The sequence below is a fragment of the Aethalodelphis obliquidens genome, unplaced genomic scaffold (assembly GCF_003676395.1).
Source record: "Aethalodelphis obliquidens isolate GAN/ISIS:26980383/991018 unplaced genomic scaffold, ASM367639v1 scaffold14, whole genome shotgun sequence".
Lineage (NCBI taxonomy): Eukaryota > Metazoa > Chordata > Mammalia > Artiodactyla > Delphinidae > Aethalodelphis > Aethalodelphis obliquidens.
The window spans coordinates 14,142,125-14,155,063 of NW_020837958.1; the positions used below are offsets into that span (position 1 = coordinate 14,142,125).

Sequence of the window (12,939 nt, forward strand, 5' to 3'; positions counted from 1 at the left end):
TTATTTCCATTTTACAGATAAGGAAACCAAGGCTTTGTTAAGTAACTTACTACGTAAAGCACACAGGATAGAAATAGCAGAGCCCTGATTGGAAGCCAGGCAAGTCTTAATCCAGAATCTATGCGCTCATCCGCTTACCTGGTGATTCTCAAACCTGACTGGAGGTCAGATCCACTGAGGGAACTGTTACAAAATACAGATGCCTGGGTCCTGCCCCAGGCCAATTAAATTAGAGTTTGGGGGATGGGAACCAGGCATCAGGAACTCAGTGCCCTCAGCCCTCCTGGCCCCGGGGTCTGGCAGCAGGCACCCAGGCAGCTGAGCTACAACTGCGGGATGAGCAGAGTCCGCTTTGTAGAGAGGAGTGAGGACCTGGGGGTGGCATGGAGGGCTCTTTCCCAGTGGAGATCTCCAATTCCAGGGCTGTCATTGTCCCTGCTTGGAAACAAGCATCGCCGCTGTGGCTGTCATGGGAGAACCTGGCAGCTAACGAGCTCAAGTCAGGCCCCACCAGAAGTTGTATCTTAAATGAAATGAATGTGTAAGGCTACTTTTTCATCCTCCAAGTGTTTGCTGAGCACCCGTTGTGCCGTAGAAGCTGTGCAGGGCTCCGGGGACACATGGTATAGAGTCCCAGACCCAGAGGCTCTGTAGGGGAGGTTCACGGAATAAGTGAATGAATTGGTCCTGTCGAACGTTGAACAACACTTCACCTGCCATATGTTTCTCCCTCCTTGAGCTCAGCCTCATTCAGAGGCTTTCTCTCCAAGGGGTTATCTGTAAGGGGCAAGCTGACCCACAGGGGACGCCCCCCTGAGTTCTCAGGCCTGAGAAGAATGGAAGGCACCACTTTTCCTAGCAAGAGGGGCCCGCAGGTGCCTGGGGCCATTTCACCCGTCCTTTCTCAGCATTGTGGCCTCACACAATGATGGGACGTTTCCTGTCCTGGGCTGGTGGGGAATTGAAAAGACTCAACTGGGGAAGAAACACAGCACAGGATATGGGGACCTGAGGACCCTGCAGACTTCATCAGCGCAGGCCACGGCCTGGGTCCCAGTTCAGTTCATGGACTTTGGAGTCACACAGGCCTGGATTCAAATCTAGACTCTACCGTTTACTGGGCACCGCGGCATCGCTGTGGCCAGGGAAATGCATGGTGTCAGTAAATGTTTGCTTACTGGATAAGCCTCAGTTTCTTCGTCTGCAAAATGGGGATCCTACTCGGGCCCAGCCTTGTAAGGATCAGATTAAATTCTGTTTCTAGAAACTTGAACACTCAGCATATAATAAGCATAATGGATGGTGGTGGGAGTTTTCCTTGAGGCCGTGGAGAGGGAGGTCCCTTTTCTGCAGAAGTACCTGGACTTTGCACCAGACAGCACGGGGAAGAATCCGCACGCAGCCTAGCACAGGAATTGGAGGTTGGGAAAAGAAGCCCAGGGAGATTCCTGTGGTGAGAGCTGGGGGAAGGGCCATGGGGTGTTGGAGGGAGTGGGGCTGTTGGAAAAGAAACCATATTAGCGTAAGTTCTGGTGGGGCCGGGCCCCTACCAAGCGTTTCGTTCAACTGTTAAGGCAGGACTGGAAGTGAAAGGGAATCTAAATTGCTATCATGTGTCTGGGCGACAGTTTCCACCTCCACCTGCCGCTTCTGGGTAAAGAGTAATTAGGCATGCCGGCTTAGCTGCTCCTCTAGCTGGCAGGATCCTTGGGAGAATGTGGGCTGTGAACTCAGACTTTTCCTTTTTCTCTCCCTCCCGCCTGCCCTCGTCACCAGGCGACCTGGTCTCCCGCGCCATGCACCACATGCAGGGGCGCCGCCCGCTGGGTCCTGGCTCCAGCCCCGCCCGCCAGGCCCGTCAGCCACCCCAGCCCATCACCTGGTCCCCTGACGCCCTCCACACGCTCTACTACTTCCTGCGGTGTCCACAGATGGAGTCCATGGAGAACCCCAACCTGGACCCCCCGAGGATGGCCCTGAACAACGAACGGTAGGGATCTGCCTTGGGCTGCACGCCTGGTGGGCCGTGCGACCCAATGTGTGTTGACTGACCGAGTGACCGATGAGGTGGAAAAAGAGCCCTGGCCCCGGCCTGTGTGCCTGTGAGGAGGCGGCCTGACACGGGCGACGGCTGCGAATTCAGACGGATGAAGACCTGTCCCTGGGGTGCAGCAGGATTTGTTCACCCCGGGCTGTTGTAGGGTGGGGTCGTTGAGTCTCAGAAGGTGGGCCTTGGCCTCTGTCTCACAGCTCTAGCATTTGCTACCTGGGCTCTTGGAAATTCAGTTGCCTCTTTTATAAAATGAGGTATTCGCACCTACCTAGAAAGGTGGCAGTAAGAATCGAGTGAGCTAGTGCTCTCAGAAAAAGCACTTAGGACAATGTCTGGGTGGTAACTGGCCCTCCATCAGTGGTGGCTGTCACCTCTTTTGATGATGATGATATCACCGTTATCATCATTCTTAGGCACATTTTGCCCTGTTCTCTCGTTTTATAGATGGGAACGTCATGGCTCTGGCAGGTTATTTGATCTCCAGCAGGTTAGTGGATAAATAGCCCCAGGGTCCAGGCCTGCTGGCCCCCAGTCTAGTGCTGTCCACGGGGTCCCAGCCCTTTCCCAACTGGGGAAAGAGCTGCTAAGGACAGGTGTACAGGTTGTACACTGCACGAGGGGACGCAGTGAGGGGCATGAGTGGGGGACACACATGGAGCCATGTCAGCCTGAGGACAGGGTGCCCATTCTAATTGGTCTACTCAGAGGGCCACCTTTTTTTCAATTTTCTGCCCAGAGGAGATGTTTTTTTATAATTTGTCCAGTATATATGCTAACAGGAGCTTTACCTGGAGGCCACCACATGGCCGCCCAAGGCAGGGTCTGTCCATGGGCTCGACTCATGGACAGGGGTCGAGGGTTGTGTAATTGAAGGTCCAGGGAGTGGGAGAGACTCGCCTCCAGTTTAGGCAGCCCTGGGTGCATACATTCCACCTCACAGCAGGGCCCAGGAGAGGGGGAGAGCAGCCCAGGGTCTCTGTGCCCCGTCACAGAGGAGGGAGATCTGAGACCTTGATCCAGAGAGTGCCACTGCTTTCCCAGCGCCCCCGCCGCCCATTGTCTTCGGGAGGCATTGGGTCTCAGTGGTGTGGTCCTCACAGCCAGGCCCACCTCTCCAGGGCCTCCACAGTCACAAAAGATCAAGATGCGAGGGTAGATCCCACACCAGCTCATTTAAAAACAGCCGTAGTGAAAACACTGGCAATCCTGTGGGCATACGGCAAATGCTGGGAGCAGAGGATGCAGAGGCTCAGGAGTCAGGTGGCCTGGGCACGCACAGCAACTCTGACATTCAAGAACCTTGAGACCTTTGTGCAAGGTTCCAAATTTCCCTGAGCCTCAGCTTCCTCCGCTATAAACATGGGGCAGTAATGAAGCAGTTTTAAGGATTCGATGATGATCAGCGATGTTTATAGGGCCTTTGCCACGTGCCAGGCACCGTGCTGAGCACTTTACATGTGGGCACACACTTCCAGGAAATAGGTGCTCTTCACAGCCCCATTTTACAGATGGGTAAGTGGAGGCACAGAGAGAGTCAGTAACTTGCCAAGGCCACATAGACTCTGCTCGTAACCTCTGTACCATACCGTCTGTCATTACGAGAGACGTGAAGCAATAGTGGCCCAGTCCACACACACAGTAGATTCCCCGTAAATGCTACCACTGCTGTTATTATCACCGGTGTCATTATTAGACCATCGTTGTCTCATTTCTTGGGGAGCTGGACAGTGAATGCAGGTGGGGCCTGACACGGAGCAAGAAGGCAGCAGGTGGAGGCCCCGGGTTTCCTGAAGGAAGCATCCAGCAGGGAGATGGGGCCAGAGCACAGGCTCTACGCCCCAGCTGTTTCTGCTTTGTGGAGAAATTGTTGTGGTTGCCAGAGCTGGCTGGGAGGGAGAGAGGGCCAAGAAAACATCTGGAGGGGGTGGGGATGGGGAGGGGAGGTTTGCTCGTTAGTGGTGAGGTCCCCAAGGGTGCTAGACTGAGCCTGAGTCTGGGTCACCCAAGCAAAGGTGGCTGGGAAAGGAGGACAAGGAACCTTCCTGGGACCTGCTGCCCCAGGCTGGGCTGCTTGGCCCTTCGGCTGCGACCGTGGCTACTGGCTGTGGTGCTGGCCAGGGAGCTGCTCTTCTGTGGACGCTGTGCCCAGAACCCCTTGGATGTCTTTGTGGCCACCCTCTGGCTTTCCTCCTGGGGGGATTCCCAGCCCCTGACGCTCTAAAACGTGACATCAGGGTTTCTGTGCTACACGAGCTGCTTGTCTGTGTGTGACTGCGATGGCTGAGCTTGAGTGACAACATACACATGAGGACGTGTTTAGGTGTCTCCTTATTTACAAACCACACTGTCTGTGGCACGAAGAAGTCGGTTGCAAAAGCATTTTTCCGTGAATCGTTTCAAGTGAGTGTCAGACATGTGGAAAATTGGAACCACCATCAGGAAAAAAGAATCCCAAAAATTCAGATTTGGGCACTAAAAGGACACCTTAAAAATACCCAGGGGGACAGACAGCCCGGCAGCTCTCTGGTGGCCCGGTTCCTGGCTGCAGGGTGGGGCCTGCCGTGCTTGGATGCACTCTGACAGGGCAGGCCCTGCAGGACTTCGAGAGCCTGGCTGGCCTTTCCTTTGCAAGCTGGGACGCATGTCCCCACGAGGCACTGCCACTCCAATACCCTCAGCAGAGCCCTTCTCTCCTGTGCACCAAGGAGCCGGCGTTTGCTAGGGCTCCAGGGTGACAAAGCTTTGCTTTTGTGAGTCTGGGGATGTCTGTCTGTCTCTTTCTCTCCCCTCCCCCACTTCATTCCCTTGAAGTTCCTCCCTCTGTCCCATGTCTGGGACATGGGGGTCAGGTCCCCCAAGCAGAATTGGACAGAACCTCTGATTTCAGGTATGATGGTGGGTTTGTAGCCTGGAGGCTTTCCGCTTGGGGATTCGATGGTTCGGGGATGTCTGGGCCCGTGGGGATTAAGGGACCTCTTCCACCGCCTCGCCTACCTGGGCTCCGGAGCTCAGTTTGGCAGCTTGGGTTTGGCCCGTGGCACCACTGACGGTGCCTCTCTGGTCTGTGCTTATAGATTTCCGCTTTGAAGAAAGTACCCTTCTTCCCTCCCACGGGGGTTGTGTGTGACCACAAGTGTGCTGACAGGGCAGGCGGGACATGCCTTCAACCCTCTGTGTGAAGCTCATCCTGCTACGCCGTGAGCTGCGTCTGCGCTGGTCAGTGGGGCCTCAGTATCTCTCCGTGAGGACCGTTCTCCCCAGGGCCTCCTGCTCTGGGTTTGGAGGGAGAAGGGAGTTGTAGAAGCAGCGGGAGCTTTGCGAGGCACGAGAAGGCAGTCGAACGTGCTTCTGCAGCGAGCCGGGCAGCAGCACAGCTTCAAGCAGGGACCTGGGCTCCGATCCAGCCTCCTGCACAGGCCCCTCCACGCCTCAGGCTCCTCATATGCTAAACAGGGCTGAGTGACCCATCAGGGAGGGCGAGTGAGATGCCACATGTGAAAAGACCCAGCTTTTCCTTTTAAAGGGCAGCTCTCTGACTTCTGTTTCTTTTGTGCTCCACAGCGAATCAGCAAGGTGCGTGTTAGCATTACCTGCCTTTTACAGACGAGGGCGCGGGGCCAGGGGGTACCTAGCTGCTGAGTATCTGGGCAAGGATTCGAATCAGGTCTCTCTGACCTGAAAGCCCTCGCCCTTCGCCATGCCAGGCTACAGCTTTCCCACCCAGCTGCTGAGGCCCAGTCCTAAAGCTCTGAGATAATCTGGGTGGGTGATGGCCCTTGGGGCCACTTTCTCTGGGGCCATTCCAGCCCCACCTGCCTCTCCTCTGTCCTGGGAGAGCCCCGCAGCTGGAGCCTCCCTGCACCCTCCCAGGATCCCTTTCTTGCTGGCAGCTTTGCATCACAGGCACCAGCAGGATCTCAAACACAGGATTAGTCACAGCTGCCCCCCTGCAGGGCATGTCATCACCCAGGACTGAGCTCAGAAAGTGAAAGAACTTGCTGTCAGAGATCCAGGGTTACCCAGGGAGATGGGGGGAGCCTCTTCCCCCATGGTCTGGAGGAGAATGGACAGCCACATCTGGCTAAATGTGGTCCTTGCTCGTCATGCCTGGAGGCAGAGGGATGGGTAGCTGAAATAGCATCTGGGCAGAGGACATCGTCCTCCTGGGAATGAGGGGTTTGGGGAAGTGGGGAGGAAGGCCGTGTAGACATGCCGGAGCAGAGGGAGGTCTGCCGGCTTGCCAGCAAATTGCTGGAGGAGAACATCATCCCGCAGAGCACACGGAGGGAGACAGATGCAGCTAGAGACGCAGAGGGGGCTGAGATAGAGGGTGATCTGATTTTCTGCCTCAGAACCTCGGGAGCTGGGGTGCTCAGACTCACCGAACGGTGCTGCCAGCAGCAGCAGAGAAGCCAGATCCTTGAGGAATATCTGGGAATACTGGAAACGAAGGTGGGCTCCTTTTCCACAAACCAGCCCAGCTGCTTAACTTCAAGCCCGGGCCCCCTTGCTTCCCTCTCCCCAGCCCTGCACATTGCCCCGTCATGGAGGGAAGCTTGGTCCGAGGGCTGGGGGCCTGCTGGTGTTCAGAACACTAAGCCAGGAAGAGCGTCTGACTTGGGATGGAACCTGGAAACATCTGGTGTTCTGTTTCTCAGCCAGCAGAGCATGATCTGAGGGGAAAACTGCGATTCAAGGACGCGCATTTGAGATCAGACTTATCACTCTCTTATTTTAGATCCTTCAAGCTGTCACTTAGTCTCTCCAGAGCCCAGGTTCTGTGGACAACTAACATTTAGTCTTCACAACCACCTGTAAGGCGAGCGCTGATGAGTTAACGTAGGTAGCACTTTTAGAATGGTACCTGGGCACAGTAAGTGCTCAGTATTAGCTACTGCGATGATTAGTATCAGGCAGAAGGAATAGCATATGCCGAGACCACGTGGCAAGAGAGAGTGTGGGACCTGGGGGAGAGAGAAAGGAGCAGTGTGAGAATAAGGAAACACGGTCCAGAACGATGCCCGGGGGAGCTGGGGCCTCCAGGGCCAAGACGAGGGGAGGGCTGAGCTTGCGGCCTAGGACAGGGGTCCCCAACCCCCAGGCCGCGGACTGGTACCGCTCCGCGACCTGTTAGGAACCTGGCCACACAGCAGGAGGTGAGTGGCGGGCAAGTGAGCAAAGCTTCATCTGCCGTTCCCTGTCGCTTCCCATCGCTCGCATTACCGCCTGAACCATCCCCCGCCCCGCGCCCCCCACCTCCATCTGTGGAAAAATTGTCTTCCACGAAACCGGTCCCTGATGCCAAACAGGTTGGGGACCGCTGGCCTGCTCAGTGTTTCTCTGACTGGCTGACTTTCACTTGCCCTTTCCCCACACATCCCCTCTCAGCACCTGGACCACTCTGAGAATGAAGGCGCTAGGAAGCCCTTCCCGTGCTGCTGCGAGGAGAGGCACTTCTACCAGGATCCACCCTGGAGCAGTCTGGTACGTGGTCCTGCACCCTGGGCAGGTTCAGGAGAGACGAGTGGCCCAGAGTGCTGCTTTGATACCTATCAGTCCCCAGTTCCCATGGAGCTGTTTTTGCTCTGAGATCAAAGCCCTTTTCCAGGTGAGGTCCCGGAAGAAGGTGCTGGGTGTCTAGCCCATCTCTTGGCTGCCCTGATCCATGTCATGCTGGCCGAGAGGGTTCCTGCAAGGACGTGAACAGAACTCAGAAAAACTGGAGCTGGCAAAGGTCCCAGCCCGTAGGGGTCCTACCCACTCCACCTGAAGTCCATACCACGACCTCAGGTACTGCCCAAGGGTCAGAGGGTTCCAGCAGCCTCTTGGGTCATCCCGGAGGTGCCCTCTCTGCTACCTTCTAGCAGTGGGACACATCAGCCCATCTTTCTAGCCTCAGTTTCCTCAGCGGTAAAACAGTGAAGATAATAAGATGCTACTCAGGTTAAATGAGATAATGCGGTAAAACACTCAGTGCCTGGCACCTAAAAGTACTCATAAATGGTGACTGTCATGCCCCAGCCCCGCCCCCTGCTCCCTCCATTACTAAAATGGTCATAAACATGCTTAGGTGACGGTTGGCGCTGAGAATAGTCTTTCTTCATTGACGTAGGCTGATGTTTCTTTTTTTTTTTCCACATCTTTATTGGAGTATAATTGCTTTACAATGGTGTGTTAGTTTCTGCTTTATAACAAAGTGAGTCAGTTATACATATACATATGTTCCCATATCTCTTCCCTCTTGCGTCTCCCTCCCTCCCACCCTCCCTATCCCACCCCTCTAGGTGGTCACAAAGCACCGAGCTGATCTCCCTGTGCTATGCGGCTGCTTCCCACTAGCTCTCTATTTTACGTTTGGTAGTGTATATATGTCCATGCCACTCTCTCACTTTGTCACAGCTTACCCTTCCCCCTCCCCATATACTCAAGTCCATTCTCTAGTAGGTCTGTGTCTTTATTCCTGTCTTACCCCTAGGTTCTTCATGACACTTTTTCCCCTTAAATTCCATATATATGTGTTAGCATACAGTATTTGTCTTTCTCTTTCTGACTTACTTCACTCTGTTTGACAGACTCTAGGTCCATCCACCTCACTACAAATAACTCAATTTCGTTTCTTTTTATGGCTGAGTAATATTCCATTGTATATATGTGCCACATCTTCTTTATCCATTCATCCGATGATGGACACTTAGGTTGTTTCCATCTCCTGGCTATTGTAAATAGAGCTGCAATGAACATTTTGGTACATGACTCTTTTTGAATTATGGTTTTCTCAGGGTATATGCCCAGTAGTGGGATTGCTGGGTCATATGGTAATTCTATTTGTAGTTTTTTAAGAAACCTCCATACTGTTCTCCAGATAGTGGCTGTACCAATTCACATTCCCACCAGCAGTGCAAGAGTGTTCCCTTTTCTCCACACCCTCTCCAGCATTTTTTTTTTTTTTTTTGCGGTACGCGGGCCTCTCACTGTTGTGGCCTCTCCCGTTGCGGAGCACAGGCTCCGGACGCGCAGGCTCAGCGGCCATGGCTCACAGGCCCAGCCGCTCTGTGGCATGTGGGATCTTCCCGGACCAGGGCACGAACCCGCGTCGCCTGCATCGGCAGGCGGACTCTCAACCACTGCGCCACCAGGGAAGCCCTCCAGCATTTATTGTTTCTAGATTTTTTGATGATGGCCATTCTGACTGGGTTCTCAGGCAGCATCTGGGTTAGTAATACGACTACAGCTAATACAATTACCACTACTACTATTGATATTACCAGTGTAACCAGTGCCACTACCAATAATAATAGTTAATAATGCAACTCCTAATATTATTCCTACTTACAAACACTCCTGCTAATTATAGCTAGCACTGTAGAGCACATATTAAGTGACAGATACCATCTTAAGTGCTTCACTAATTACCTCACGTTTCTCACTGTACTTCTGTTGATCAGCAGGGAAGGGATATAAGGGAATTATGGAGGCCTTGTGTGATTGAGTCTCCTGCCTCATAAGAGAGACGAAAACAAGACAGAGGGAGAAAATGAGCACAAACCACCAGACGATGTAAGAAGCAGCTTGGTTGTATGATATGCATTAGGTCAGCCCTCAGGCCCTGACACCGGCCGGGATCCAATCCCAGCTCTGCCATGTACAAGCTGGTGGCCTCGTTCGTTTAGCCTCTATGCCTCAGTTTCTTCTTAACACAGGACTAACAGTGCCAACTTCGTAGGGGTGTCATGGGGATTGAGTTAATATATGCAAAGCACAGTGCCTGGCACACAGTGTGTGTCAGTCATCATCTTCTTCATCCTCATCGCCCAGAGGATCCTGGAGTCTTTGGGGAGGTAGTGTCAGAACAGACTGGGGTTTTAACTGCGCCTTAAAGAACAGCCACAGGACACTGGGACAGGTGGGGTGACATTGGCAGCAGAAGTCGCAGAGGGTTTTTGTTGCTTCAAAGGGCATATTTCATGACATAGTACATGAAATCTACATTTCATGTACATTTTTAAAACACAGAATAGGTTGTGTTGTTTTTTTTTTAAATCATCAGTGGTTGTTGTTTATCTAGGCAAATGCTCCTAGGTAGCGCTTGAGTGGTTTTCCCGTGGAGACCTGCATCCTTAGAGGCGCCCGTGCGTGAGGGTCAAACCAGCGCCGCCTCCTCCAGCTGTGTGATCTGAACAGGTCTCCTTACCTTCCAAGCCACAGTTTCCTCCTGTGTAGAGGGAAGATCTAAGCAGCACCTACTTCCTGGGGGCCCCCCAAGTTCTGGGGCAGGGCCCCCAACACACATGAAGTATACAGCAAAGAGAGGCCTCTCTTTGTTCCAGTCCAGATGCAGGAGGGGGATGTTTCCCCTCAGATGAGCACTTCACATAAGTGGGAGGCGCCCGCGGATAGGCTGCGCGTTCAGTCTGAAGAAGTGGGCTCGTTAATCTTCTGCTCGGCTTGCGAAAGTGTTTTCTTATCAAATAATAGAGATGATGGCACTGGTGGCTTTATGCTCCTGACTTGTGGTTCCCTTAAATACCATTTCAAGAAGATTTGCAATGTTAAGCTCTTTTCTCTCTTTCCACTCCCCCCTTTTGTGCATTGAATTTCCATCTGCCAAAAGAAGTAAAAATAGCTATCGGGTGAATTAAGTACTTGTTTGCATGTGTTTCCCAGGCTGGTGCATCCAGTGACCTCTGAAGTGACCCGTCTGTGGTCTGCAGTTCACACAGAGAGCTGTCCCTCCTACCCGCAGTCATTCTCCATCCTCTTAGCTGCTTTTTATTTTCTTCCGAACACCCTCCTCTGTCTGAAGTTACCTTGTCTGTGAATTTGTTTACTTCCTTTCTGCCCCCTCCTCACCCCTCTAGAAGGTAGGCACTGTGGGTCCGGTGTTACCACTGTGACTCCAGCACATAGAACATTCCCTGGCACAGAGTAGGCAGTTAAATATTTTGTTTGGTTAGTGAAATAGGCTATAGAGCCTAAAGGTTGGACTTTTGGAGTCAGACCATCTGTGGGGTCTCTGCTCTCTCGTTTACTAGCTGTGTAACTATGGGCAAGTTAATTTCTCAGGCCTCAGTTTCCCCAGCTTATAAGGGAAAATGGCTTGATCTACTTACATAGGTTTTTGTAGGTAATCCATTACCTACAAATGCGGTAATCCATTGAAAGGACTTAGCACAGAGTAAGCTCTTCGTATGTGATGGCTGTGATTATCAGTATAATTACTGTTTTCATAAACCTGTGGAGGGACTCAAATAACTAAATCATGTTTAATGCATAAATAACCCAAAACAATGGTGAGTTTAAAAATCACATCTACTCAAAGTGCATGTTTTCTTTCCCTCTCATATATACCTCCTTCAGTCGCTGCCCTTAATTCCCTCGTAACCCACCCCTGACTGTAGCCAGGGAACCAGGCGAATGACAGAGAAGATGAGGTAGACCAGATGGTCCTAAGGTTTAATTCAGCAAAGACAGTTTTGAACGGAGGTACATACAGACTTTGGATTTATCGCAACCCACCACCCGAGAATCTCGAAGAACTCTAAAAACTGGATTTCATCCACCCATCGGTTCAAAGACTGAGCAGCAAGTGAAGCACTCTCAAGTTAGTGGTGTAGTCGTGCCCCTGGCCCCTCACTTGCTGGTTTGCCCACAGTGCCTGCACAAGACGGGCTGCCATCGCTGAGTGTTCAGTGTGGGAGTGATATGACCTGATTTATATTTACATGGGTTAGAAGCATCCGGACAAATCTTTACAGTTTATAAGTCACTTTAAACACACAACTCTCTAGCAGATCTTCACAAGCTCTCAGAGGAAGCCGTTTCCACTCCCATTTACAGAAGAGCAGACTGAGGCCTTGAGAGAGTAAGAGGGGCACCCAAGATCACAGCTAGGAAGAGACAAATCTGAGCTCAGGCAGGGAGGTCCAACGATAAGAACGCAGTGAATTCACAGTGTCAGACAGGCGGGTGAGACCTCCCCCCCCACCCCCCCGGGGGAGAGAGAAAGACCCTGGGAACCGGTCTCCATGAGCACCTCCTGCCCAGCGTGACTTGGGCTGCTCGCTCTCAACCACTCAGGGCCTCTTCCCCCACAGGCTTGAGTTAGCTGGCTCTGGGTGGTCAGAGAGGGTGGGCATCTGTCCAGCATCCGAGAAGGAGTGAGCCAGGGATGGGGGACAGACGAAGTGGCAGTGCCAGATAACAGGGGCTGGAGAAAGAACAGGATCCCGACCCAGCTGTTGACAAATGCCCCCGGGGCTGCCTGTTGAGTGTGATTTCCTGTCCCATTGTTGCGCCCTCGGGTCCCCACAGAGAAGAAGACTGGGAACTGCCAGCCCCAGGGGTGTTTTTGTCACGGGGCGCCACAATGCCCTTTGTCTCCCAGAGGGCGCCTGGGTGCTGGGAAGTCCCAACTCAAGGGAATGGAGTTTGCTTTCTTACAGAAGGCGGCTTCCTAGGCTGAGCTGTGGACTTTGCAGACGCCGAGGATGGGCCAGGATAGGAGCTCGGGCGATGTCTGGAGTCCAGCTGGGCTGGTTTCTGGCCTGCTCCTACTTGCCTGCCAGCCGGCTCCCCAGGTTTCCCTCCTCCCTCAAGACCAACTGCCTCTGACAGCCGCTTCCTTTGCTGCTTTAATATTTGAGATTTGGGGGAAGAAAGCTCTTACGGGGTCCAGAGTGTCCCTTTGGGGCCCAGCCCAGCACCCCGTTCCCTGCTGCCTTCAGGACTGTTGAGGCTATGGGCGCGGAGGCTGGAGTTGGGCAGAGTGGGGCAGTGGGCGCACTGGGGCGACTCTTTTCTCCTTCACGCTCTGCCTCCCAGTTCTCCACCAGCCAGCAGGCTCAGAGCACTTGGCGTATAGCAGTTTGGTCTCGGGAAGGACCTCG

General features: G+C 53.1%; 1 protein-coding gene across 4 annotated transcripts in view; it reads left to right on the forward strand.

Moving 5' to 3' along the window:
- The window catches only part of ABTB2 (ankyrin repeat and BTB domain containing 2), a 182,074-nt gene that overhangs the window by 138,425 nt on the left and 30,710 nt on the right, over positions 1-12,939 (forward strand). For all 4 annotated transcript variants that reach the window (XM_027115052.1, XM_027115049.1, XM_027115050.1 and 1 more), the window contains exon 3: positions 1,777-1,990. In XM_027115052.1, coding sequence (XP_026970853.1) covers positions 1,777-1,990 — 214 coding nt within the window. The remainder of the gene's footprint in view (positions 1-1,776; positions 1,991-12,939) is intronic.